Source organism: Cinclus cinclus, chromosome 2, assembly GCF_963662255.1.
Source record: "Cinclus cinclus chromosome 2, bCinCin1.1, whole genome shotgun sequence".
Lineage (NCBI taxonomy): Eukaryota > Metazoa > Chordata > Aves > Passeriformes > Cinclidae > Cinclus > Cinclus cinclus.
The window spans coordinates 17,705,439-17,731,264 of NC_085047.1; the positions used below are offsets into that span (position 1 = coordinate 17,705,439).

At 38.2% G+C, this 25,826-nt stretch overlaps 1 protein-coding gene across 1 annotated transcript; it reads left to right on the forward strand.

Annotated features, from left to right (window-relative positions):
• The first annotated feature begins 209 nt into the window (after positions 1 to 209).
• Positions 210 to 25,112, forward strand: CIP2A (cellular inhibitor of PP2A). Its single transcript, XM_062512084.1, has 21 exons — positions 210 to 394; positions 1,365 to 1,512; positions 2,766 to 2,878; positions 4,748 to 4,842; positions 5,489 to 5,585; positions 6,525 to 6,647; positions 6,806 to 6,948; positions 7,660 to 7,735; positions 8,833 to 9,060; positions 9,533 to 9,692; positions 10,524 to 10,665; positions 11,399 to 11,498; positions 12,385 to 12,503; positions 15,509 to 15,701; positions 17,911 to 17,985; positions 18,069 to 18,179; positions 18,920 to 19,116; positions 21,012 to 21,125; positions 22,938 to 23,020; positions 23,440 to 23,579; positions 24,669 to 25,112. The coding sequence occupies exons 1-21, from the start codon at positions 227 to 229 to the stop codon at positions 24,816 to 24,818; spliced, it is 2,775 nt and encodes a 924-aa protein (XP_062368068.1). The 5' UTR covers positions 210 to 226; the 3' UTR covers positions 24,819 to 25,112.
• Positions 25,113 to 25,826: the final 714 nt, after the last annotated feature.

Below are 25,826 nucleotides of genomic sequence, written 5' to 3' on the forward strand. Positions count from 1 at the left end.
AAGACTCAGCTCACCCCAACCACCTAGAGCTCTGCTTAGGGAAAGCATCCCTCTGGAACGCCCCGACGGCACGTGAGCCCTAAAGCCGGTGACACAAGTCCAAGCACCGGCATCCCCCGAGCCACGGCTGCCCCGCCCCTTAATCTCCCTTAAGCAAGATGGCGGCGGCGGCGTCTCCCGTGATGCCGCGCGGCGGCCGCTCGCGCTCAGTGGTCGCTGCGTCACAATGGCGGCGGCGGCGGGAAATGCGAGTGAGGGTCCGAGTGGGGAGCGTCTGAGGGGCCGGGCCGCCATGGACGCCCCGAGCTGCATGAAGGCCCTGCTGGTCGCAGCCAAGGAGTACCGCGCCGCCAAGACGGCGCACAGCGCCGCGCTCCTACAGCGCAACCTGGAGGTGGGAGCGGGGCCCCTCCCGGGGCCGCGGTGGGAGCGGGGCGTGGGGGTGGCTGTGGTGTCCATTACTAGAAAGTTTTACGGTGTGTTTGTGTGTTTACAGAGGTGTGTTGCGAGTCTGCATGCACCCAGGGCAAGCTGGTAGTATGTGTTATGAGGGAGTTATTTTTTTACTTATCCCCAAAATTCTGTCCCGCGTGAATTGTTTCACAGCTTAAGAAATAGCGTGTGAATGACGAGCTGGTCTTGTGTCTGGAGTTTCCCAGTTCCATGCAGCACGTGTACAAATGTGTTTTCTGCTAGGGAGGTGGGCCAGTGCATTTCCCTGATCTTTAGCTTCAGCTTTATGTACAACTTATATGGTGGTCTTTGAATTAATGTCCAAGCTACCTTCTTCAAATACAGATTTATTTTAATTGCTAGAATATTTATATGAGAGTTAGTATCTCGCTTTGCTTTCTTCCCTATGTCCCTTGTAAAGAGACACAGAGGGAATACGCAAAACCAACATGATGTGTTTCCATTATGCAAAATATAAATCGTGTCTGCCTGTGCTGGTGTGAAGGTGTATAATTTTTGGTGTCTTCTTATGTAGGGTTCCCCGAGCTGAGGTTCCATGTTTTCATCCCAGTCACAGAGTGCTCCCAAAACAGCACTGACTGCCGCTGCAGATCCTCCCCTTGGAATGCCACCTTTGGGTCGCTGTCCCGGCCTTTGGAAGGCAGGCTGATTGCTACGTGTTTGTGTTGAGCAATCTGTTGGGTTGTTCTTTCAAAATAAATAAATAAACCTAGCACTTTCCAAGCATAAAGGAATGAAAACCAGGTTTTTTCCATTGCTGACTATTTTTTTGTTTTGTTTTTTATCAAGTCGGACAAAATCTCTTTTATACAGCTTTGTGCTTTGACTTCTGTGCCAGTTACATTGTTGCAGTTGAGTAAGTAAGTTTGTTTTTCTCCTTTCACCTCCAGGTTATCTCTGGACTGAAGCTTACCCGTTTTTTTGCTTCAAACCAGATTTTACCAAATGAATGTCTCAGTTGCCTTGTAGAGCTCCTGGAGGACACTAATATAAACCCTACTCTGGCCTTGTCTGTAGTTACTTTGCTATCACAGCTAGGTAAGGTTTGCATCTGAACTTTTTATCTCTTTTCTGGGCAAGGGAAGATAAGACAGATGCTAATTCTGTGGTGTGGGTGATGGACTTCTTAAAAGAAGCGTAATGTGTGGAAGATGAAGTATATTTCATTGTCGTGGAGTACTTCGCTAAGCTACTTGTTAAGATGTTAAATTGCAGTGAGGAGATTTTAAGTCATCCCTATGAATGATAATAATCATGTTTGTTCGAATTTATTTATCCACTGGGTAGGATGAGGAATTATTCTCTTTTCCTTTTTTTTTTTTTTGAAGCTGGAAAAGACTACCTTTTTATCAAGTGAGAAACCTGGCTAGGGCATGCAAGGATAGGGAGAAGTCATGTCACATCCACAGCTGTCATCACCTCAGTTTACCTTTCCCTCTTGAGTGTTAGCTGGCAGTGTGAGCCCTCCAATAGTCTGAGCCTGTGTGCATCAACTAATCCAACTGCAAAGGAGGTTCTACTGCCTTTTACTTGTGTCTTGAGATGCCTTTTTTTGGGGTTTTTTTGTCCCTCTATTTCATGGAAATTAGACTTTGTTGTCCAGGGAGCTCTGTGCTCAGAGTAGAACCTACATATACAAGGAAAAGTTATCCCTTCACTGCTTAGTTTCTCATCTTATGTGAGTAGTTATTCAAGATTTGAGTCCTTTATGATACTCCCTTGTTTATCTTCTCTGATTCATGGAGTTTAAGCCTCTTTGATCTTCCTTTTATGTTTTTGGAAGTTACTTGAAAATTGTATTTGTTGCTGGGGTTCAGTCTGGAAGATTTTAAGAATTGAGTTGTCTTCCAAATGATCTATTGCTTTACCTGTTTTGCTACATCTCTTTGAGGATTGCCTAAGCAGTACTGGCTTCTATTTATTTATTTAACTAGTACTAGATAACCCCATCAAGTTATCAGTTTGAGTCTACTTGTCCACCACAACATGAGGCAAGAAACTGACCTCGTTGAGTTTTCGAACTAAGCTTTTGAAGTGCAAGTTTCAAGATCTGAGAACTGAAGCTTGGTAGGCAGGAGGTAGACTATTCCTTCAGTGTCCAAGCATCTGAAGGAAACAGATTAGCATTATAATTAACTGTATGTCCAGAAGTGAGGTAGAGAGGCAAGTGTGTAGGAGCTGTCATTTATTTGTAGTTACCTTTACAGGAATAACTGGTCAGAGACTTTGGCTTCTGCTTCAAGTGGTAGCTAATACAACAGGTTTTTTTGCTAATAATTCCTAAATTCCAGCTTCAGACTCGGAGACTAGAGAAGCTCTCCAGGACGCCTACAATCTGACCAGCGTACTTGCAGGAGTGGTTCATCGAAGTTCTACTAATCTGAGTGACCCAGTCTTAGTACAGGTAAAGGAACTGTCCTGGTTTAGAGCAAATTTGGGAGGAAACCTCTGAATGGGTTCCCTCTAGGAAATGTATTCAAGCAGTCCCTCCCCCAACTGGTACGAGGAAATATTTCCTTGGAGAGAAGTGGAAAAAAACCCTGTTTATTTAATAAATTTTAAAAAGCACTCCCCAGAACAAAAATGAGCAATACTAAACAGCAAAACCTCTCGCTACTCTGTAGAGATGACAGATTCAGCACAGTCCCTTCCGTGGGTTGCAGCCCAGCTCACTCAGGCTGTTCTTAGTCCCTCCAGAGCTGGGGAATGTCACAGCCCAGGCCAGGCCTGGTGGGACACAGGTGTGAGCTCCTGGTGCTCCTCTGGGTTTTCAGTCCAGAGTAGGTTCAAACAATTCCAAGAAAAAGAAAAAAAAAAAGCTACAGTCCAGGGAACTTCTTTGCCTCAGCTAGCCAGAAAACTAACGAAAAGCAGAGGAGAGCTCTCTCCTGCTGCCCAATTCAGACAGCACAGTCTGTGTGAAGGATGGTGGGGAGCAAGTGCAGTCTCTGATAACAAACTCTGCACCTCTTCTCTCCCCCTTCACTCCTGGAACCAGCCTTAAAGCTGCAGAACTCAATATTCAACATCAACAGAACAGACAACTGGGGATACAAACATCATAAAATCACCCCAAGACAGGAACTAATGCTTAATTATACTTGGCTACTGTTGCATAATAAGCATTATACTGTATGCATATAATAATCGGAAAATTGATTTCCAGTTGAGGTCTTTGGCTGTTTCTCCTGACACAAGCCTGTTTCATAACACAAGCCTGGAGATCATTTTGTCTAATTGGTGCTTTGACAGGTAACTGTGAGGGAGTGAAAGGAAAGCTGTGGCTGCCTGTTTTCATGGGATACCATGAATGGTCTCCTCTTTTCTGGTCAGTGCTATCTGCCAGTGAATGCCAGGCGCTGTACAAATTGGAGCTTACAGTGAATGTCTGACATCTTACCAGTTTGAACTCACCAATTTCAACCTGCTCTTAAAGTTTTCTTTATTTTTTTTCAAGTATGCACAGGTTTTCCCCTAAGTTTTCAGCAGGTACTTGCTGGTTGCCTATTGTCACTTGTCTTTGTCTGAAAAGTAGAAAATTAATTTACTAGTAGTCTTGTGGCTCTTGTTCTGTGGAAAATAAGTCAGGCGTCCAGTAAAGATCACTTTTCTTGTGGTTTGTGTGTTTCTCAAAGCACTAGGAGTACCACAAGATCTAGGGATCCAGGTGGCTGGCTTGCCAATAGGATAGATTTTGTAGTCAGCAGATAGAGCCAATCTTAACACCTTGATCCTCTTAGATATATAAATGGTGAGGTTTTGTTTTAACTGGTAACCTCTGATATGATTTTTGTCATGAGTGAGTGTATTGGATTCAGTTATGTGCCAGAAAAGTTCTATATGAAGGACTTTGCTACCCTTAGATTTGGCAGTCTTTAGAGAAAACCTGTTTTCCTGTAAGCATCCTTTCTGCAAGAGCTTGCAAAGTGCTTTTTGGATTTTGACGAGACTTTTAGACCTTTCAGTAGGACAAAGCCTGTTTATCACTGACAGAATGCTGGTGAGGCAAAGGTGGAGAATTGAATGGGCTGAAAAGGTAACTCCTCTGTGAAAATGAAACCTCAATAATCTTTTTGGGCTTTTACTAAGTACATCATTATGGTAGGTCATTACAATGTGCTTGCAGCAACTTGTGTAATTGTTATGCTAATGTTAGAGTCTGAAAATTAATTCAGTTGTGTTGCCTTGATATTTGTCCTTTCAGTTTCATCTTTTGTAAATCTCCTTCTGAGACAGTGTAGGACAGGCATGTGAACTCTTTCTGTTTCCTCAGGGTATTCAGTTGCTGCAGAGACTAACCTACAACGTTCCCATCTTTTGTGCTGGTGCCAACATCGATGGATTAATTTTGTTTCTAATGCATCGTGTGTAAGTGTGTACTCTGTGTCTTTTCTTATGGGAAACAGCGAGCTAAGCTTCTAAACTTTTAGAAGGCCATTAGAGCACTGTAGTGACTTGATGTCCAGAGTGAGCTGTGCTCTGAAGTTAAGACCTTCCTTTGAAAGACTTTCCTTTGAAAACCATGTATATACTTGTTACAGATTGTCAAATGCAGTGATTGTAGGACTTTGGGTGATGGAATATTAATTGGCCTCAGCTCACCTGCACACCTCTGGGAGCAGGGAGCTAACAGAGAGAAAAGCTAGGAGGAAATTCATGCTTGTCACTAGAAGCAGACTTGTTAGATAAATAAAAATTTTATTCAAGTGCCCTTGAAAGAAATATGATTAATCTTAGAAGTATATATAATAAACTACCTCTGATAGCAGTGATCTCTGATACCTTGGGGTTTTTTTTCAGATGTACTCAGTTAAAAGCTGCCCACACTGCATGGATTACAAACTGATTTTTGCTTTGTATGGTGAAATGGTGTCTCATTAAAATACAAGCTCCCACCAAGACACAAAACTAAATAAAATTCCCCCAGCCAGGTCTCCCAGCCCCCACTCTAAAATTTCTTGTAATTAAATTCAGGATGCTTCAATGAACACATCTTTTGGGCTTTCCTTTTAAGTCAATCCACTGAAGATGAGTTAACAATACCGTGTTTAGGACTCCTGGCAAACCTTTGTCGTCACAACTTGTCTATCCAAAGTCAGATAAAATCTTCGGTAAGAGCTTTGATTTTGTGTCGTGATTCTCTGGCTTAAGGGTAAGAGTGAATTGACTCAAGGTAGCTTTCTTTCAGCAATGATAACCCTGACCTGCTTGTTCTGCCCAATGGTCAGTTGTTTCTCCCATGCTGGAGAAAATAACCAGTAGAACAGGGAGTTGGTCATCCTCATTCTCTTTGGTACATTGCCCTGTTGTTGTCCTGGCTTGTGTTATGCATTTGGGTTTTGCAACTCTTCTCTGCAGCTGAAAGGTGAATTTAAAATTTGATCATTCTTCCTTAGAAAAATTAAATGTCATTAAAGCATAAAGACGGTAGGTGGATTTTTGGTAAGCAAGAAAGATTTGCCTTTCAAAAGATAAATCAATAAAATAGAACTGATCTTCATGTCAGGGTCCTTGAATCCTCAAATACATATGCATATCTGAACTACTTGATTCCCATGTCTTCATAAATTGGTTCAAACATTTTTTAATTCAGAAAGAGAAATTCATCCACATAAAATCAAATGCTGCACTGTTTACCCTGGAAGAGAGGCAGGGGGCAACAAAAAAAGGAAACTATTGTCAGATCTTATCATTAATCAGAGAAGGGATGGGAGTCAATTTTCAGTGATTATTTTCTCTTACAGGCTTTAGCAAAGTGACTTTCTCATCTTTCTTTAAAATAATGATGGAATTTCTTCCTTGGTTGGAAGAAGCACTCTGTTGTTTTGGGATGGTTTTTCTCATTTTTTTCTTATAGAAGTTCAAAAGGGAACATTAGCATCAATGCCAGTATTCTGCAGTCGAACAATGAAATAGCTTTCCTAGATGACTGTTACCGTACTAAACTTATTTTTGCATTATTTGTTATTTGTATGGTTTAGCTATAAATATGTCAAACCTGTAAATTTGATGTGTTTGTAATACCTTTTTTTTTTCTCCTTTTACTGTAGAATAATGTGAAGAGTTTCTATCGTACCTTAATAAGTTTCTTGGCCCATAGCAGTTTGACTATGGTTGTGTTTGCACTTTCGGTATTATCAAGCCTTACCCTAAATGAAGAAGTAGGAGAAAAAGTAAGTGAGTCTTTGAAGTTGTTTCTATTTTTAAGTTGTGAAAATAAGATAAAACCAATTGTCACACTGGCCAAATAAAATTCTAATTCCGGCTAGTTTTAATAACCAAGGCATCCAGCAAAGTATGTGCCTATACATAACTTTCTTCTTCCTTTCAGCTCTTTCACGCTCGAAATATCCATCAGACATTTCAGTTAATATTCAGTATTGTTGTAAATGGAGATCCTCTAACAAGAAAATATTCTGTTGATCTACTCATGGATCTTATGAAGAACCCCAAAGTTGCAGATTATCTTACCAGGTATGGCCTAATTTCCTAAAAGTTTTTTTTCCTAAGCTCTAGTTCAGTTTCTTTGCTGTATGCTATTTGAATTCTAGACCAAACACTGGGAAAAAAATTCCAAGGTGCTTTTTGAATGTTGCTAGTTGATTATGATTATAACTGCTGTTTCTGAATCTAAAGAGTTGCTGGGTTACTAGTTTGACACAGAAGTGTGACTCAAAACCTGTTTTCTTTATTGTCACTGAAGGAATATTGAATACCCTGTTCTGCAATTTTTTATCTGGACAGTGTTGGTAGTCAGACAACAAGATGAGTAGCTATCCTGCCTTCTACAGTGCTATATAATCTAGAAGTGGAATAGTATTATTGAAGTTGTAAGAAGTAATTCTTTTACAGGGGGAGGGGTGTTAGAGTGGTTTTGTGGAGAGCTTGACTAGTAGTTCTGCAAATTCTGCTAGCAGAATTTAGGTGGTGATTTTCAATCTAAAGCAGTAAGAATAGCTGAAAAATCATAGCTTATTTTAAGCAATTTGCTTTCATTCTTAGAATATTTTTAATGCTTGTGCTGTTTCAAATAGAAATTAAAGTATCAAAACCATCACGGTGCTTGAAGTGTTTGGGGGTAAGAAGGAGAATAGGGCACTTTCATTCATCACTTCGTGTGAATGTCTAAACGTGCCAAAATTTCAATTTTATTTATAATTTTTTTCTTCTCTATGCATGCTGTAGATACAAGCACTTCACCTCTTGCCTTGGTCAAGTATTAGATCTTCTTAATGGAAGGGATCCTGATTCATCATCTAAGGTATTTATACTTTTTTTTTAATTTATACAGTTAAAGGCTGAGAGGCTACAATCCTAATCTAGTTTCTCTTCTGTTGTTATAAATAGGTTCCTTGTGTACAAGGGTTGGTAATGAAACACACTGACTTCAGAACTCTTAAATGACCTAGAGAAGTCACCAAATTTATATTTTTTAATTATTCAAAAGGCTGTCAGGTTGAATTTATAGTGTTGGGTTTTTTGCCAGATTGTGTGTCTGCTTTCATGCAACAGATGTAAAGGCAAAAAGCTAACATAAACACCTTTTGTGCTTTGACTAATAAGAAATTTTGGGACCTACCAGGAATGCAGTGTATCCCACTTTGCTCTCTAAACCTTGAATTGATACTACTCAGACTTCAACTGGAGATCAGGGAGCCCTGATGCTAATTTCAAACATGTAGGAATAAGTGTTCTCAGCTGAACAAATAGATGCCACTTCTGTTTAAGCAGTGAACTGTTACGTTCAACTTTGTCTCACTACCACCTTACGTCAATGAAATATTGGCTATCTGTCACTGAAGGCTAAAATATGAAATGTGAAAATGTTGGGGCTAAATATATCTGTGAAACAGATCTGAAGCTTTTCTCTATGAATGTGTTGCACATCCTAGTTATTAATAGATGCTACTATTTCTCTCTGTGGGATTTTTGTTGTTGTTTATTGGGCTTATTTAGAGAGGCATGTTGACAAGGAGCTTTCCAGGGTGGTTTTCTCTTTGTGCATGCTCAGAGAATGAATGTGCATCCATTCCTGTCTCAAAATGTTTTCTCTTCGATGGCTTTCTTCATGCTGAGTGTACACATGTTTGTACTTTTTATTGCATCACTGGCCAGCAGTCGCGTCCAAAGAAAATAAAGCAATACACTGAATATTGTCACAAACCTTCACCAGTCCAATGAACTGTTTCTGCTGCTGACTTGGCTTCCAAGAAAGAAAATTACTGCTCAGAAAACTTTCAAGTGCTAAAAGCAGTTTCATGGAAATTGCATATCTCTTTAGACTTGTGTTACAGGAATTGCAATTTCTGTATAAGTTCTTGATTTAAAAGCATTTGAACTCTTCTTCACTTCACACAGATCTTAGAGCTGCTGCTTGCCTTCTGCTCTGTGCTAGAATTGCGTCACACCCTGCGGCAGGCGATACTGCAACCAGCTGGCTTGCCAGTCTCTGGAAACACCAGACTTGTGACTCGCTCTAAGAGTTTGGAACCATCTGTTGCATTGGTGCACTTGTCAAACCAACCATTGGAAGGCTCTGAAGACTGTGCAGGTCTAGCATTGCAACTGTTCAAAGAGATTTTTGAGGTACCAAGACTGATGACTGAGTTTAAAGAGCTTTTTAGTAGCTCTGATTTTTAAATTATTTTTAAACAACTATTATCATTTGATTTGAAAAATAGAGTAATACCTGTAATAAGGTTCGTTGTAAAATAGTTATGTTGAAATAAACATACTTCATAAAACAGCCATTCTTTTAAAGACATGCAGTATTTTATAAATATGTCTGTGTTGTAAGTGGAAGACATGGCAGTTTATGAAGTCATGAGCTAGGTAGAAAACTGTCAGAATTCCTTACTAGGACTTGCAGAAATGAGTAAATTCCTGCTGTTTCTGTTCCCTGTAAACTTCCTCCTCCACTGGTCAGCTGTCTTAAACCTGAAATAGCAAGAGGCTGGGAAAGCAGGAACACAGACTGGTTCATGAAGGGGTAGAGTAAGCTTGGCTTCCCTTGGCTTCCTGTACTTTTAAATACTGACATAAAACGTCTTTATTACAGGATGTTATTGAGAATAAGAATGGCGAATCAGCTGAACACTTTATGGATCTGTTGCTGCCTGTTCTTCTTGATCATCTTCAGATGCCAGAACAGATTGTGGATGAGCTATTAGTGAAGAAAAAGTGTGAAAGAATGGTCAAGGCCATTAATGTCCTGACAAATATCCTTTTTATGTGCTTATTGGCAGCTGATTTATTATTTCTCCACCATGATCTAAGATCTTAAAAGACATGTCCACCTTGGGTCACTTTAATAGCTTCTAATGACAGTAATTGCCCTGATTTTACTTAGGAGTATCATCTTGCAAGATCTAAAGTAGCTTTCTAATTGCTATGAAATTATTTTGTAATACAGTGGTGCAGAATAAAATGTTGTGGCTATTCAACAGAACAGAAGCACTTTGCAGATAAAAAAGCAAGATGAGTGTTTTCTGTTGAAATTGTATGGGGGCCATCTTCTTGATCCATGCAGTATTGTTGCCTAGCTAAGTCAATTGCAGCTCCCAGCCAAATATGATACTAATTTATATCGAAGAAACAAGGTAAAATAATGTGGAATGATACAGTATTACACTCTTCATTGAGTCCTTAGTGTCCACAGTAAGTTTAGTGAGGAGGACATGACTGCAGGGTGTAGTCCTGCATCTAAGCTGAGTTCTGTAGAGAAGTCTCTGTTCACTTCTAGGTAGCTGGTTCTTATATTAGGGACTGCCTGGTCCCTGCCTTTTGGTTTCTTTATGCCACCCATTTTATTGGGATTTCCCTTCTCTGTCTCTTTCCAATAGGTGTGTGTATTAACTGAAAAGTGAAGCTGGTTTGACTTGTGAGTTAAGCATGATTTAAGTGCTTTATATTTTTGGGTATTGAAAGCATTTTTAGAGGCTCTTGTGCTTTGATGCCCTAGCTTTTGTGTCCCTTATTAAACAAAAGGTTGTCTTTTGGTGCCAATACCTAGGCATAGGTATACTGCATTTATTCTTAACTCTGCCTACTGCTCTGCAGAGATGACACACTGAAAATGCATGTCTCAAAGGTGCTGACAGCCAGCCAATGCACATGTCTGATAGAACACCAGTTTCCTTACAGTGGGATTGATACTGGTTTTGGGACAAAATTGGTGGACTCTAAAATGTGGTGAGCACACATATTTATCTAATTAAGCATGACTGGTGTGAGGGTTGTGATATTGTTGCAATGGAAGAATATGGTAGTTGAAAGTACCATTTAAATGCATATGAATGAATATTGATATTAAATCAAACTTAGAATTTTTGTGGAATAGAAAGTAATCTTGCTGGTCAGTTCATTCAGATAATGGTTTTGGCATAAGCTGAAGCTCCACTTATGTGGAGCAATGACCTTAAACCTCATGAAGTAGTTCAGGCCGATCCAAGTTAAAGCTTACTAGAACTGCTCATGGCATTTGAGTTCTCATTTTGTTTTTATGCAATCAGAGTTCCAAAATAACACACGACACTATGGGGGCAGTTGTTGCACTGAAAATTAAATGCACATTCCTTCAGCTCAGTGTCATTATAGCTAAAAGTCAGTATAGCTGTACATTACATGGCCAAAACCCAGTGAAATATAATCGAACCTAGAATTAAACCCGCTTTACTTTCAGTCTGTAAGTGATGGTTTTGGTCTTCATTGTTGCCAACCTTGGCATGCTGGAGAAGCTCAGACACATGTCCAGGGAACTCAGTATGATCTCTTTGGCTCTAACATTGTTGCCTTGCTAGATATATTCTTTGTGAAGGTATTCATTATATATATTTTTTTAATTGACTGAATTTGTCAGTGTTGATTTGACATATCTCACCTTTTTTTTCCACCCAATTTACTTTCCTACTTGGATGTTTAAAAGCAAACTTGCTGCTGATATTATTTTGAAAATGCTTGATCTTATGAGCAGATTGCAGGAGGATGTACCTGGTATGAAGGTCAGCTTCTACAAAATGTTAGAGGTATGATTTTAAAATGTTTTATGAAATGTATCTGTGAAATAAAGTCTCACTGCACTATGGTAGTTTTAATTACAAATGTTTTGCATGCTTATTTCTGAAGTGGTAATGCTTCTAGGAACCCTTCCTTATGCACAACTCCTAAAGGTTGTTTCACTATGAATTCTTCCAAAATAACAGTAGTTTGCTTTTACTCCAGTCCTTTTTTTTTGGTAATGCGTATGAAATCATATTTTAGCTGCCTGGAAAGAATTATCCTTTTAAGACTGCATTATGACTGCAGTTTATAGGTAACAAACTAGAAGACAATTACCACAGCAATATAATTATTTGTGGAGTTGGTTACTATTAAATATGTACATCTAATTTGCAACATAATAAAACTTTGCAAAACAGTTTCTGGTACCTATTGGTCAGATGATACCTTAATAATTCTCTTTATAGATGGAAAAGCAATCCAGACAGTCAAACACTTCTTGCTGTTTTGGAGATTTTTTTTGTTCTAGAATGGGAATTGTATCATTTACTAGGTGACAAGCAATGAGTTTTACAGTCTATGATTAATCTTTATAGCTTCAGCTAGTGACCTTTCATGTTGAGTATCAAGCACTTGGAAACTTGCAGAAATTAGCTAGCCTCTTAACCTGTTGTGTTATCTTTAATGTAAAACATGATTTCAAATACTTAGAAGTGTAAACTATTTTTAAAATCACTTGTCTTCCATGGACTTCAGGAATGGGTGAATATTAAGAAGGTAGCTTAAGTTTTGAATAAAACATTTCTGTGCTCATGGGCCTTGATGTGGTGATGTTCTGGTAGTTTGTTTCGTGGGATTTTTTGTTGTTGTTGTCTGCTGTATATCGTTTGACCAAACTAATTTCTTTTTTAGGATCAGCGTTTGGTTACACCTTTGACATTTGCTTTAACATCAAACCATGCAGAGCAAGTCCAAGTGGGGCTTAAAATACTGCTTGAGGCTGCACCCTTACCAGATTTTCCTGCCATAGTGTAAGTATTTTTGTGATACTGTGGTTAGATTTAATATTTTTATGGGCTTAGTGATATTCATGGGTTTTTTTGAGTACTATTTTCAGCTTATCAGAGACAGAAAGTATAGAAAAACTGTCTTGTTTCTGCTCTGTGTGCACTTATGAGACAGCAGTGATCCTGGAGGCCAGAGGAAGCCACCGCAAAGCTGATGGTGTTCATTTTATGTCAGATCCTAGAGAGCAGAGGAGCAATTGACTCGTGTCCCTAAGTGCTCATTTGTCTGAAGTCTGCTTGGAACTTAGGGTGCATCTAATATTCTGGCTGTCAGATTTCTCTCTAAAGAACTCTGTCAGATGTGTAATTCTTCAGTTCCTAAAGCTCACTGTTTTGCAGTAGCTTCCAAGAAAGAGCAAACACAAGCAGATGGCAGTTCAGGTAGTATTTAAGGTTTAAACAATAGAAAAAATACTGAGAAACTCTGTTTGATGGAGTCCTTATTGCCATAGATATAATAAAATAATAATTAAAAAAAATTAAATTGTATCACAACCTGGATTTGAACCTGACACCTCTCAAGGCAGCAAGAAACACCGTTAGATAGCAGCAAAAGCCAGACATGAAAATGTGGGCCTTTCTGATGAGTGGGGCAGGGGACCTGTTGAGGAAAGGTATACATACTGGATGCCTTGCTTGGCCTTCACTGATAAGGATTCCCAAAGGCAGAGCAATTTCCCTGAGAGCAATAAATAGGGAAAGCCTAGAGGAGGCAAGACATATTCTGGGTGGCACAGGGTCAGGTTATGGAACATTTAAACTAATTTGGTGTACAGAAGTCCAGAAGACCTGGCAGGATGTGCCCTTGAGTACTTAGGGAGTTGCCTGTTGTCATTTCAAGGCCACACTAGAATGTCTTGGAAAATTCATGGTGACTGGGAGAGGTTCCTGAAGACTAGAATAAAAAAAATGTAACTTCTGTCTTCAAGAAGGGCAAAGATGATCAGTAGCACTCTGAACTACACTTGAAGGAGTCCTGATGGCAGGGCAAAGGAGGTGATCATTCCCCTCTGCTCAGCTGTGGTGAGACAACACCTGTAGTGTCCAGGCCTGGGCTCTCCAGACAAGAGACAAGGCAAGAGAGGTACAGACATCCTAGAGTGGGTCTAGGAAAGAGTTTGAGGTGTAAGCATGTATTACACAAGGTGAGACTGCAAGAGCTGAGCTTGCTTGCTTTTGGCAGGACTGGCAGGGTTCTTACCTCTGTGTTGAAATGTCTGATAGAAAGGAACAAAAGAGATGGAGCCAGGCTTCTCAGTGGTATCTGCTGACAGGATAGATGTAGGTACAAACTGAAATACAAGAAAAAACCATTTTAGATTTCTTTAAATATAAGAAAAACCCTTTTACTGTAAGGGAAGGTCAAACTGGAAAATGTTGCCCAGAGAAGTTGTGGAGTCTTCATCCTTCAAGAGAGTCAAAACTACAAGGCATAGTCCTGGGCAACTTGCTGAGGGCAGGAGAGTTGAACTAGGTGGTCTGTAGATGGGTCCCTTTCCACCTTAATTATTCTGTAATTATATGGGTTTGTGGATATAAGAAACATTTTTATAATGGCTAGTATTGAATAGTCTGGCTGAAAGAATGAAGGCTCTGTATAATCAAATATGTCTGCAGTTGTACAATGGAACAGCCAAGTAACATGTCTGTAAATGCAAGTTAAGAATAGGCTGTGCTCACTTAGGAAGCAATTGAGACAGCACTTCAGTGAAGCGGTTGGGATAGCTTAATAATTAAGGAATTTATCAAGAGCAAAAAATTTATAACTGCTGCCTCTTAAATCAGCTCCTTTGATTTATCATTCTTGTTTGAAACATGTTATTGGTACCTGCCTTGAAAATACCAGCCGCAAATTACATACAGACGCTGGAATATAGCTGCTGAAATTACTTTTTTCTAAGCTTTTGAGTTCTCTATACAAATTTAAACAGATTGCACTTTTATCTGTGTACTTCAATTTTGGTTAAAACTTAAAAATTAAAATGTGCTGACCACAATACAGTATTGTAAAATAGAATTGCAGACAAGGAAAAAATGGCATTCATTGGTTCCACTCTGCCTTTTATTGATTAAATCTTATTTTTATGCCCAATAAAAATTCTTACTAAATACTTTCTCAATCTTCTTTGAGACAAACAGTGGCCTAGTTAAGGTGAATAATAAAAAGGGAGAACCTGTTTCTCAGGTTCATAAGAGACATGATCTGCTGCTCAAAAAGAGCTGAGCACTATGCCATTTATGATGAGATTCTGTATTTCTCTCTGAGGATTAGCCATGATATATTTTTTATCCCTTTTTCTCTATCTCTGGCCATTTTGAGCACATGCCCAGCACACATCTTCGTAATGTGTGCTAATGCAAATGTGACTGTAAATTTTGTTATGAAATTGTTCTCCTCTTCAATCCTTGCAATACTTTTTGTAGCAGGTTGTGTGTCCTAGTTTACAATACAAGATACATATTCTATTACCATCTAAAAAGAGTAATCATCCTTATCTCTGTAAAAAATGTCTTCTGTTAATAGGCCGTCACTAAAAAGGATAATCATCCTTATCTCTGTAAAAAGTATCTTCTGTTAGTAAGCCATTAAGTCCTACTGTATAACTAATAAAATTACATCATCCCATTAAAAAATACTCCAACCAAAAAAACAAGCCAAACCTTTCCTACCTAGATAAAAACTAAAGTTCAAAACACCAAAAACAACCTTTTTCCACTAAATTCCAAAGAAACCCAGGCTTTTTCCACATCATCGCTAAACCCTTTTAAAAAAAACTGCACCAACACCCTAACTAACAAAGTATCAAGTTGTATTCTAACTCTATCAATAGTTTTATTTTTATTATTACATGTATTTTGTTTTTCCTTTTTTTCTCTTCCCTATTAAAAATTGTATTACTAGCTTAAAATCTCACTAGTTTTGCTTTTCAAACCAATACAGTTGTGTTAATAGCCTCATGTTTATACAGGCTGGGTGAAAGCATTACAGCAAATAATGCCTACAGACAGCAAGAAATGCAGCACACAGCTAAGAGAATCCAAATGCAGTCACCTGTGACCAACACTACTTCAGTGACGTGTTTTTCATCTTATCCTTCAAGTAATGAATCCAAAGCTTCAAATATTGAGGAGTTAATAAAAAAACTTCATTCTGGACTAGAGGTTAGTAGAATTTATATATTCTTGTGAAATATTTGTCACTTTTTTTACTGGGAGGAATGGAAAATAAAATCCAAATGTCAGACTACTGTATGTGTAGCAGTTAAGTTTGGTTTAGTTTCCTGTCTGTTTGGAACATACTCTTTTTACTGAGATCCTGAGCAGAATTCAGAGATGCATTGTTGAGCTACACCCTGAAGGTAGGGCTCCTTACTGAAGGCCCTCTCCAGTGGGTTTGCCTGCAGTCATCTTAGCTGTCAGATGTGGAAGCAGGAGCCAGGTACAGTCCAACTGCTTAGACTTGCTGGGACACATATAAGGAACTTCCTTCCTCTGCTTCCTAAGAAATAGTCTGGAATAAAATAGACATGCTGTGTAGGAAAGTGTGGTGCATCTCTTGTGTGCCTAAGCACACATACTGACATTCTCCTTTTGTTGGATGTAGCTGACTCTAGCACTTGCAGTTCAGCTTTTGTGGCCTTTTTGGAAAGGTACTGTTATTATTTCAGAAGGAAGTTTTTTCCTCCCTCTGCACCAGCTTGCATTGTGAATGAGAGACCCAACCAGGCACCACATACCATGTGCTGCTTTTGTGGGCCATCCTGGCAGACACTGAATATATCTCCTCTTTCCCTTTTCTGTTTAAAGCAGGTTAGCTGCTTTGTAGCTGCTTTAGAGTGAGAGATGGATTATTGATTCTGTTTTCTTTTGGCTTAAAAGAATAGTATGCAAATTGGGAAAAGGTATAGAAAGTTTCCTGATAACAGCTTGATATCTGTATTAGTGGTATTGCCTCCAGCCTTTGCTTTGTAACTCTTATCTCTTTGTTGTAACTGATGAAAGTGAAGCTCAGAGAGCTACCAGTTCCAGTCAGATGCCAGAATAACAGTGGAAAAGGTCAAGTGAGTCTTCTGTGGCCTACTTTTTACTCTGCCACTGGATGTTCCCATTGATCATCCTTTTCAGGGCTGCATGTCACAGTCTGTGGGTGCATTGCTTTGTTTATTTTAATGTAAATCAAAGCAACCACAGGTGCCTACACAGCACTAATGCAACAGCTACTAGTAATGTGGCAGAGTAAAAAGTAAAAAACGTGCTTCAGTTTTTTTTTTTTTTCAGGGAAAAAGCTGTTTTGAATTGTGGAGTGATTCTTTTCTTAGATCTCCTAATTAGTAATTCAAAATCAATATACACATTCACTTAAAATATCCAATACTTGAGTTGTGTCTGTATATTGTGTGAAGCTCAAATGCTTGTAAAAACGTAATTGAGGAAACACCTTTCATAGTGTCACTTTTCAGAGAGAATGAAGGGAATTTCATTCTTAAAGCTTTTCTTAGAGTCATTTCTATGTCCTTTAGATATTTTAAGTTTGCAAGTAGGAAAATAAACTACATGTTTCATAATTTAGGGACAGAAAAATGAGCTGAGAACTGGAGCTACACAGGGTGTCCTGTTAACTTGCAAAAGGCATTCTGACGTAGTGGTTCAGGATGGTGCAGAGTTGGTGGCTTTTCTGTAGGCATTCAAGGTATGAACAGCTGGCATAGTTTGCACTTGGTCATGCATCAGCATCTGTGAATAGCTGCTCAGAACTGGTGTTACAGCAGCACTGCCTATGAGAAAATATCCTGAAATCACTGCGTAGCATTGTCACTTGACTCAGGCATATACTTTAATAAACACTTAGGACTTGCTGTGCCATACATGGTGCATTTCCTCAAGTAACAGTACGTTCAGTAGGTCCTCAATAGAATCCTTTCCAGTATCCTAGAGAAACTTTCCTGGGCCTTTTCTCTTAATCTGTATGTTGAGAAGCCACAGAGTATGAACAAGTGGTTTTAACCATATGCATTTTGGGTTGTTAATGTTAGGGCAGATTATTTCAGGTGTCCTATGAGGGGCCTGCTAATTCTCCAGCATAGACCAAGGTGAATGATTTTTAAGTGGTGACTTTACCTTTTTATGGTGCTGGACTGATAGTCTTCTGCAGATGACTCCTATTAAGCCTAACCAGTTCAATTGCTCACAAACTTTTCTCATGGGTCAGGTGGATATCTTTGAGTAGATAGCCTCAGATACAAAAATGAGAATTCAAAAAGCCCAGTGGCAGGTGGAGTTGACAAAACTACTGAGCTATTTAGGCGCACGTTGCCTGTGTAAAAAGTAAGTAGAAATTTCTGGCATCAGTAATTGGAAAATGTTTCCACAGATGAAGGAGCCCTTGGCTGATGTGAGGATATCTGACATAATGGATGTCTACGAGCAGAAGCTGTCAGCGTTAGCAGTGAGTACAACCTAATGTGCATGGGGACACTGCAGCTGGTACTTTCAGAAAATGTTAATGAGAAATGTTCTCCCTATATGCAGTCCAAAGAAACGAGGCTGCAGGATCTTCTGGAAGTAAAGGCAGTAGCTCTGGCTCAGGCTGAGAGGCTGATGGCTCAGTACCGGTGTCAGAGAGCCCAGGCTGAGTCTGAGGTAAGTAGAGGAGCTTCAAGGTGGGACTGGGTAATGATTGTCTGGGTAGCTTTAGCTGTGATCACATGTGGAAATTATACTGCTTATCTCTAAACTGTGCTTGCAAGTTAAGGCAATCTTAATTTCACCATGAACATCCTCTTTTCCTTTGGATTGTTCTTTGGCACAGTTTTCTTTTATGTCCTTTCCCTTACAGGAAGTCAACAAAACCAACCTACTCTGCTCATTATTGTTTGTTAACCATTAGTGGTTTTTCACCAATATTAAAAATCAATAAACCCACTTACTAGAATTCTCTATAGTATTTGCTGGTATATAAAGAACTGTTTCCTGTTTGTGCCTTTTGATTCACTGGTCTGAGATGAACCTTCAAATAAAGCTTGCTTTTGCTTGTGGTATCTGTATTTGAGCTGCATGTTGAAAAGTGAAAATAATTTCTATTCTTTAAAGGTTATATTAAAGATTGTGCTACCAGTTACTAAATTCACAGCTAAAATGTATCATCTCTTACTTTGTTCTTCCCTCACATTGTCTATAAATGGAGCTAAAGGAATTTAGTGAAGCAATTAATTTGTAGTTAATATTAGGTGAGAGAATTTATTCTCTTAATGTAGATGGTGACATTTTGGTGTTAGATCTATGATCTCAACCATGCCTAATACAACTTGAGAAACAGAATTCCTTTTTTTATTTTTTTTTTTTTTTACATTTCTATTTTGGTGGTGTCTTTCCACTCAAAGGCAAGAACTCTTGCTGGAATGCTGAAGGATACTGAAAGAAAAAATGAAGAGCTTAACGATTTGCTGAAAGCTCAACAGGTAGAATCTGAAAGAGCACAGGCTGATATTGAACAGCTCTTTAAACACAACAGGAAATTGCAGGCAGTTGCTGAAGAGCATGAAGTACTAAAAAAATCCTCTCTTGATCTTCTTCAGAGGTAAGATATGTAGGATCTCTAAACAAGTATTTAATATAAAAAGAGTTACGATGTTCTTTACTGGGCTAGGCTCATTAGAAGAGCAACGTTACATGCTGTGTCATGTTTTTAAATGAAAAGGGTTTTTTTTCTTCTGTATGCTTGTCAATAAGGTTAACTTAAGTCATTCAGGAAGTCAAATTTATGTTACATTTAACATAGTTAAATTTATTAATATATGAACATTCAGCTTTCCGTGGAATGAGAACTGAATTGTAGGTGCTGGAGGTCCAGTTCAGGAAATAGCACAAGCTTTGTATAAAAAGGGAGCATTGTTCTCTAAGACACAGATGCTTAGTTTCTGTTAGCATTACACCATGCTCTCAGTGTCTCTTTGATCTTATGTGCTCTCTTGATGACATGCTTGCAAGAGTTCTGGAGAAACAGCCAATATCAGTATGTTTGCATAATGTAGGACTTGGCATTGTTGCTCAAGTCTGTACCAAATTTGACTTAAATTAGGTAAAAGTGAGGTATGGAGGAAGGAGGCACATTGTGTGTCCTGAATTATTTATAAGCATTATTTCTTTGGGATCTTTAGCTAAAAAGAATATGTGAGACGCACAAAGTACATAACAATAGAACATATTTGAAAATAGAATGTGCTTTGGAAGAATAAAGGCTTAAAAGAGCTTTGACTTCTCAACTCACATGAGCTGGTCTGGTCACTAGGTGTCAGCAAGGCAAAGAAACTGATAACATTGAGATCAAGTTTCTTGCTTAATAACGGGAACAAGCATTGTTAGACAATCTTGAAAACATATTGCTACCAATAAAGGAGTCATTGAGGGAGGAAAATTTATAAAACTTTTTTCCATTACTACATCTCTTGAATAAGTGTCTAGTATGGTCATTGTGGAAGTGCCTTCAATTTTACTTGAATTGTATGCAGTCATATACTTTGTGAATATGTATTGTCTAATGCATAGGAAATAAATCAGCCTCAATCTAGTATATAGCAGTTTTAAATTCTCCAAACTAGGAACGAAACTTTCTAATCCTTACAATGTATTTCTAAAACAAAAACTTATTTTTTAAGCAACCTTCATACTTCAAATATGCTGTTTCTTAAAAAAAATCAATTAACTAACATCAGGGCATAGAATTTGCCTTTTGGTAGGAAGGTAGGAAAATGTTTGCTTAGAGCATGGAATCTGCCTCATAAGCCTGTATTAATTACACACCGCATTGTCGTCAGTATGTTCAGCTTTTAGTATCCCAAAACAAGGTCGTAGAAGGTCACAGACTAGCTTAAGGGTTCCTTAAAAGATGACTGACATACAAAAACTGTTATAGATTAGCTCTTTGCAAATGTATAAAGGTATTTATAGTTTTGTCAATTCCTAAAAGTCTCCAATTGGAGGGAGGTCACTTCCTGATCATTAATGCTTCAGGATATTTAAGGCATCCTGTGAAGCTTGGCTGGTTTGTTTGTCTGTTTTCTTCTTCCAAGTCAAGCATTGGAACAGGCTTCTCAGGGAAGTGGCTGAGTCACCATCCCTGGGGTATCTAAAAGATTTATAGATGAGGCATTTGGGGACATGGTTTAGTGGTGGACTTGGCAGTGCTGGAATAATGGTTTGACTCAATGATCTAAAGCATCTTTTCCAACCTAAATGTTTCTATGATTCTAAGTATGTTCGTTAAAAAAACAAACAAAAAAAAACCAAGCTCAAAAAATGTAGCACACTAACAGCCAGCTTTCACCAAAAAACACTCAAGTGAACACCCCCCCTTCCAAAAACACCTTGGTTGTTGCTTGAGTGGGATGTTTGCACAGATAATGCCAAATATTTTTATTTGGCAAAGTATTAAAGTAAAAGCTTTCTTCAAAAGCAATTACATTTTATTTGTAGGTATGAAACAACAGAAAGACAATATAAAGATCTGCAGATTACATGCAATTCACTAAATAAACAAGTGGAAGCAATGACGAAACTAAATGAATCACTCAAGCAGCAGAATGACAGGTAAGTTCTGTTCAGTCTTTTTAAAGCAAGTCAAGCAGTAAAACTAAATAGCACTTTAGTCTCAGTTTTTCAACTGTGCTTTAAATAACATCTGAGAAGTGAAGTTAGAGGAAGCCAAAGATGCTTCAGGGTTGGTTTATATATTTATGTTGGATGAGAATCTGTAGTACTGACTTCGGTGGTTTATTTTATTTGCTCCTTAATTCATTGGAGGTGGTGAGAGAGTATTGGCGGACTTTAGCAATAACAAGAAGAGAAAGATGATCACCCAATTCTAAGGTGTACTTGGGAGAGTGTTATTTCGGTTGTTGTTGAATTCTTAAATGCTTTAATCACCCAAAGATTTCCATCTATTCTCTTTTAGTCTTCTCTTAATGTTGTCAATTTGGGAGAAAAAAAAAAAACAAAACTATCAACCCTACTAAATGAACATGTTTGAAAGTTTTATTTGAAGTCATGATGGGTGGCGTTCTGCCTGTGGTATATAAAACATCTTTTTAAACTATAAAACTAGCATTACCTATGTCTTCTTGAGGAGTAATTGTAGTTTTTCCTTTTTGATGGCTTAAAATGTAGGTCTGATATACCTTTCACCAATGTAACTAAGGAAATATAGTGCTCTTCTTTGACAAATTTAATTTAATACATAACTTTTCAGAAGATGTCTTTAAGTATGTTCATAGACAGGCCTTGTATTCAGTTGAGAAATAAAATGCTATTCTTGGTTTTACTTGCAAAGTTCACTTCACCCTTCCAGGCTCTTGCCTTGTCAGTAATCAGAGCAGTCCAAATCACTGCCTTGAGTTCTGATTCAGATGGAAAATTTTCATACTTATGCATTAGTTTGCTACTGAATAAATTTGGCTACTTACATCTAATGGTGCAATATGCAGCTCTGGGTAATTGGGGAAATATTCTGATGAGAGCTGACCCTCGTTACTGCCAGTCTGGAGGAGCAGTTTATTGTATGGGTACTCTTGTACTGCCACAGAAGTGGAGACTGTGGAAATATACGTCCTTCACTCTTGCTAGAGGCTGCAGCTTAGAAACTGGCAGATACCCACTGGAAGTGGATAAACAAGTAAACAAAAGCAGCAGCAGATGCCATCTAGGCAAGGCAAGTGGCAAGTAGAATATGCCTTAGAAATTAGGCTGGTATTGGAAAAAGTAGATTAGCTTCAGAGAGTGTAAAGTACTCATGTTAGAGCTGCTGGTAAATGCCAGTACCTCTGTATTTAATGGGTGTGGAAACTGAGCATTACCTGAACCAGTGAGAACTGTACACAAGCTGTGGCACTGTCTTAGGGTGTGGTCGATTTTGATGTTGTGTGACGATCCAGGAGGTGTTCAGAATGGTATTTTTTGTGTATAGATGTCCTTGCAGGGATAATACCTGAAACAGATTTTACTGATTGATTGTCTCTTCGGGAGCATTGCAAGAGCTAAAACCCCAGCATCCTTAATCACTAATGGCAGGGAATTTTTCCTTGTATTGAATGACAATTTTAGTTCTGCCATTGTATTTTGAATTATTTGTGGCTATAGTCAAAGGCACCAGTTTCTGGGCTTTGTGTTCCAGGTATCAGCCTTTTCAGCAGTTCCTACCATGATCAGAGAAGGGCAGTGACTGTGTCATGGTGGAAGGAAGGAAATAAGATCAATCTCTGCTCACCATGCACATTCATAGGTTTGATGATTTGAGGCTCTCAACAGCAATTGGAAATAATACAAAAATAATTTTCTCTTCTTAGGACTGGGAAATGGTGGCATATCTCATTTTAATCATTAAAATTTATTTCTCTGCACTTCTAGGACTGCTGCACAGTTAATAGAAAGTGAAGACCACAAAAATGAATTACAGCAACAGCTACAGGAGAGTAATGGCACAATAGCAAGTAAGTCACCTACCTAAAGGTCACTGAAGCTAGAGAACTAACTGTAATAACTAGATGTTGTTATTATGGGCACTAGATAAACTTCTTTATCTTAATGAGCAACTTGTAAACCTTAAAAATTGGCCACAGATACATAATTTAATCTTCTTGTATTGACAGCATCTTCTTGTAGCATGTCTGTTAGAATTATTTTCTGTAGGAACTGGAAATTAGAAGAGCTTAATTTAACTCTCTCTGCAAATGACTGGAAGCAACAACTAAAATTTAGCAGTAGGTGGCACTACTCAGTAATTCAATTAGCAGCCATGTTGAGACTAAAAAACAAAAACTAATAAAAAAGCCCCTTGTTTCCCAGGCCAATGCAGTATCTGTTATCTAAGTTTTCTAATCCAATCTTTTAATGTGTTTGTTTTCTTCAGCCTTGCAACAGAATATAAGTGCTCTGGAAGAAAAAATAAAAACTCAACAGAAAGAAAAAACAGATATGGAACAAACTATCAATAGTCTAAGAAAGGAATTAAGGGAAACACAGCAAGCAAGGGAAGAATTGAGTGTCAAGGTAAGGAATTACTTACACCCTCCATTCCTGAGACTGGAATTTTAGATATCTGTTTAATTAATAGTTGGTAGATCAGTATTTTGGTGGTTAAGCACCTAAAGACCCTAGAGTAGCTGATGTAGTAGTGGACAAGAACAAATTTTCTCATCTTTAATTGTGTACCTCCTGAGTTTTAAGTCAGGATCAAGTTCTAATGAAGCTCTGTGAGGCATGGTGTGTGTATATAATATTGGGAAGGGAAAAAAACCCACTAAACCTGTGGCATGTTTAATATCAGAGTTTAACAAATTCCTCTTCAGTAGTTTTGACTACTGAAAATGTAGGTCAGCTTGCTTTCTCCTTTTCTTACACTGAATTAAGGTACATATGTATGCACCAAAATGTGCCTGGAGTTCTTTTGATCATTGAAATTCTAACAAAAAAAAAAATCTTTTTTATCTCCAAGAAAAAGTGTCTTTTTTCAAAAGAGAGACTTTGGCTGTACCAAGTTAACAGGATAATGTTAACCAAAAAAAAAAAAAAAATAAAACAGACAAAAAAAACCCCACAACCAAAAACAAACAAACACTATTAAAAAAAAATAAATCCCCCAAGCTTCAATGCAGCCTACATGTAGGCTGTAGGTAAGGCTCCCTCTAAAATCACAGGACAGAGATTCATTTTTCTTGCAAACTGATCAACAAATGCAAAATGTGCAGTCTGACAAACACATTTACTGTATTTCCATTTCCTGGAAGCAAAAGCTTAATCTTCTCAGGCAATATTATCCATATATATAGCAATTTTTTTTTTTTCTCAGTAAATATTTATTGGTGTGGTGTTTGAAATTAAATGTAGATGGTAGCACAATGATAATAAAGGGGTTGGTGCTTTCCCATGGTATCCAACATTTTGCAGTGTGGCAGGAGCTGTAACCATTCATGTGCACCAACTGTACAGCTGAGGGAGATTTCTGAAACAAGCTTGTAATTTTAAAACTGCCTTTTAATTACTTTCTTAAGTTCACCACCAGGCCACTCAGCTTTCACTGTATTGTGTGTTTTTCAGTTGGTAATGGAGGAAACTATAATATTTTGTTTGTTGCTGCAGGCATCTTCTCTGGAAGTTCAAAAATCCCAATTGGAAGGATGCTTAGCAGAAAAAGAAGCGCTTGTAAATCTGCAGAAAGAAGAATTGGACAAACATGCCAGCATGCTTGCAGTAATTCACAAACTAAGTGGTGGCAAGCAGAAACAGTGAACCTCAGTTTGCAGGGCTCTGTTTCATTTGCTCTGTATTCTGTTAAGTGAGATAAATTATAGAGGTGACTGCCAACTTTATACACAACACATGCAGTTTGGTTGCCTTTTTTCATAATGCAGTTATTGCTTAGAAAGGGCATCAACAAAAAAAAAGTGTTATCAGAGCTGCAAAATTAAGGGATTTTGCTGGAGTTTTGCAAACTCAGTTGAGAAAGAAACTGTCAGTGTAGTAAGTTAAAAACTTTCATAAATTTGTAGACATGGGTTCTTTCCTTTTAAATCTCTTGGTCATGGGGAAGGGGTAAGTAAATGTTGGGAGGGGTTTTGTTGTTTGGGTTTTTTTCCTCCTTTTCTACTAGAAAGTGCTCGAGTAAACAAATTCTAGTAGGAAATGCCAAGCATGTTAATAAGTAAATTGATACATGCCAGTTTGTCAAATGGTGGAATGGGAGGGAAAAACATTAAGCTACTTACCAGAGTAAGGCAGCAATAAGGTACATGTCTGCAGAAAATGGTAAATTAATCTTTAGCATTTTTGTGACAGAATCCAGAGTATATAAATATTGATTTTTTTTTCTTTTCCCACTGGAAAAATGTACTGTTTCAAAATGCTATTCTAAGCCAAGTGTAGCTGAACTCTGGGTTGCATAGCAAATAAATGCATGGACACATCAAGACATTTTGACAGCATTTCTGTTCTTCTGTGGCAGTGTTTTTCCAAATGGTAATGAATAGTGGCTAATGGAACTAGCAAATAAATTGATGTCTGTTTAAAATTTTGTTTAAAACATATATCTCTTTACTGTAAATAACCTGGGGATTTTTGTACTTAATTCATGCAGAGAAGTACCTGTGTAAGGGGTTTGGCTTTTAGGTGTCTTGATATTACCAGTTCTGTAATCAAAATATTTCTGTAATGAAGTTCCATGTGCTGTTTTCATATTCGTGTTGTGTGTCATATCCATTGTGCCATTGGACTTTTTCTCCCTTTCCCCACAGGCTCTCT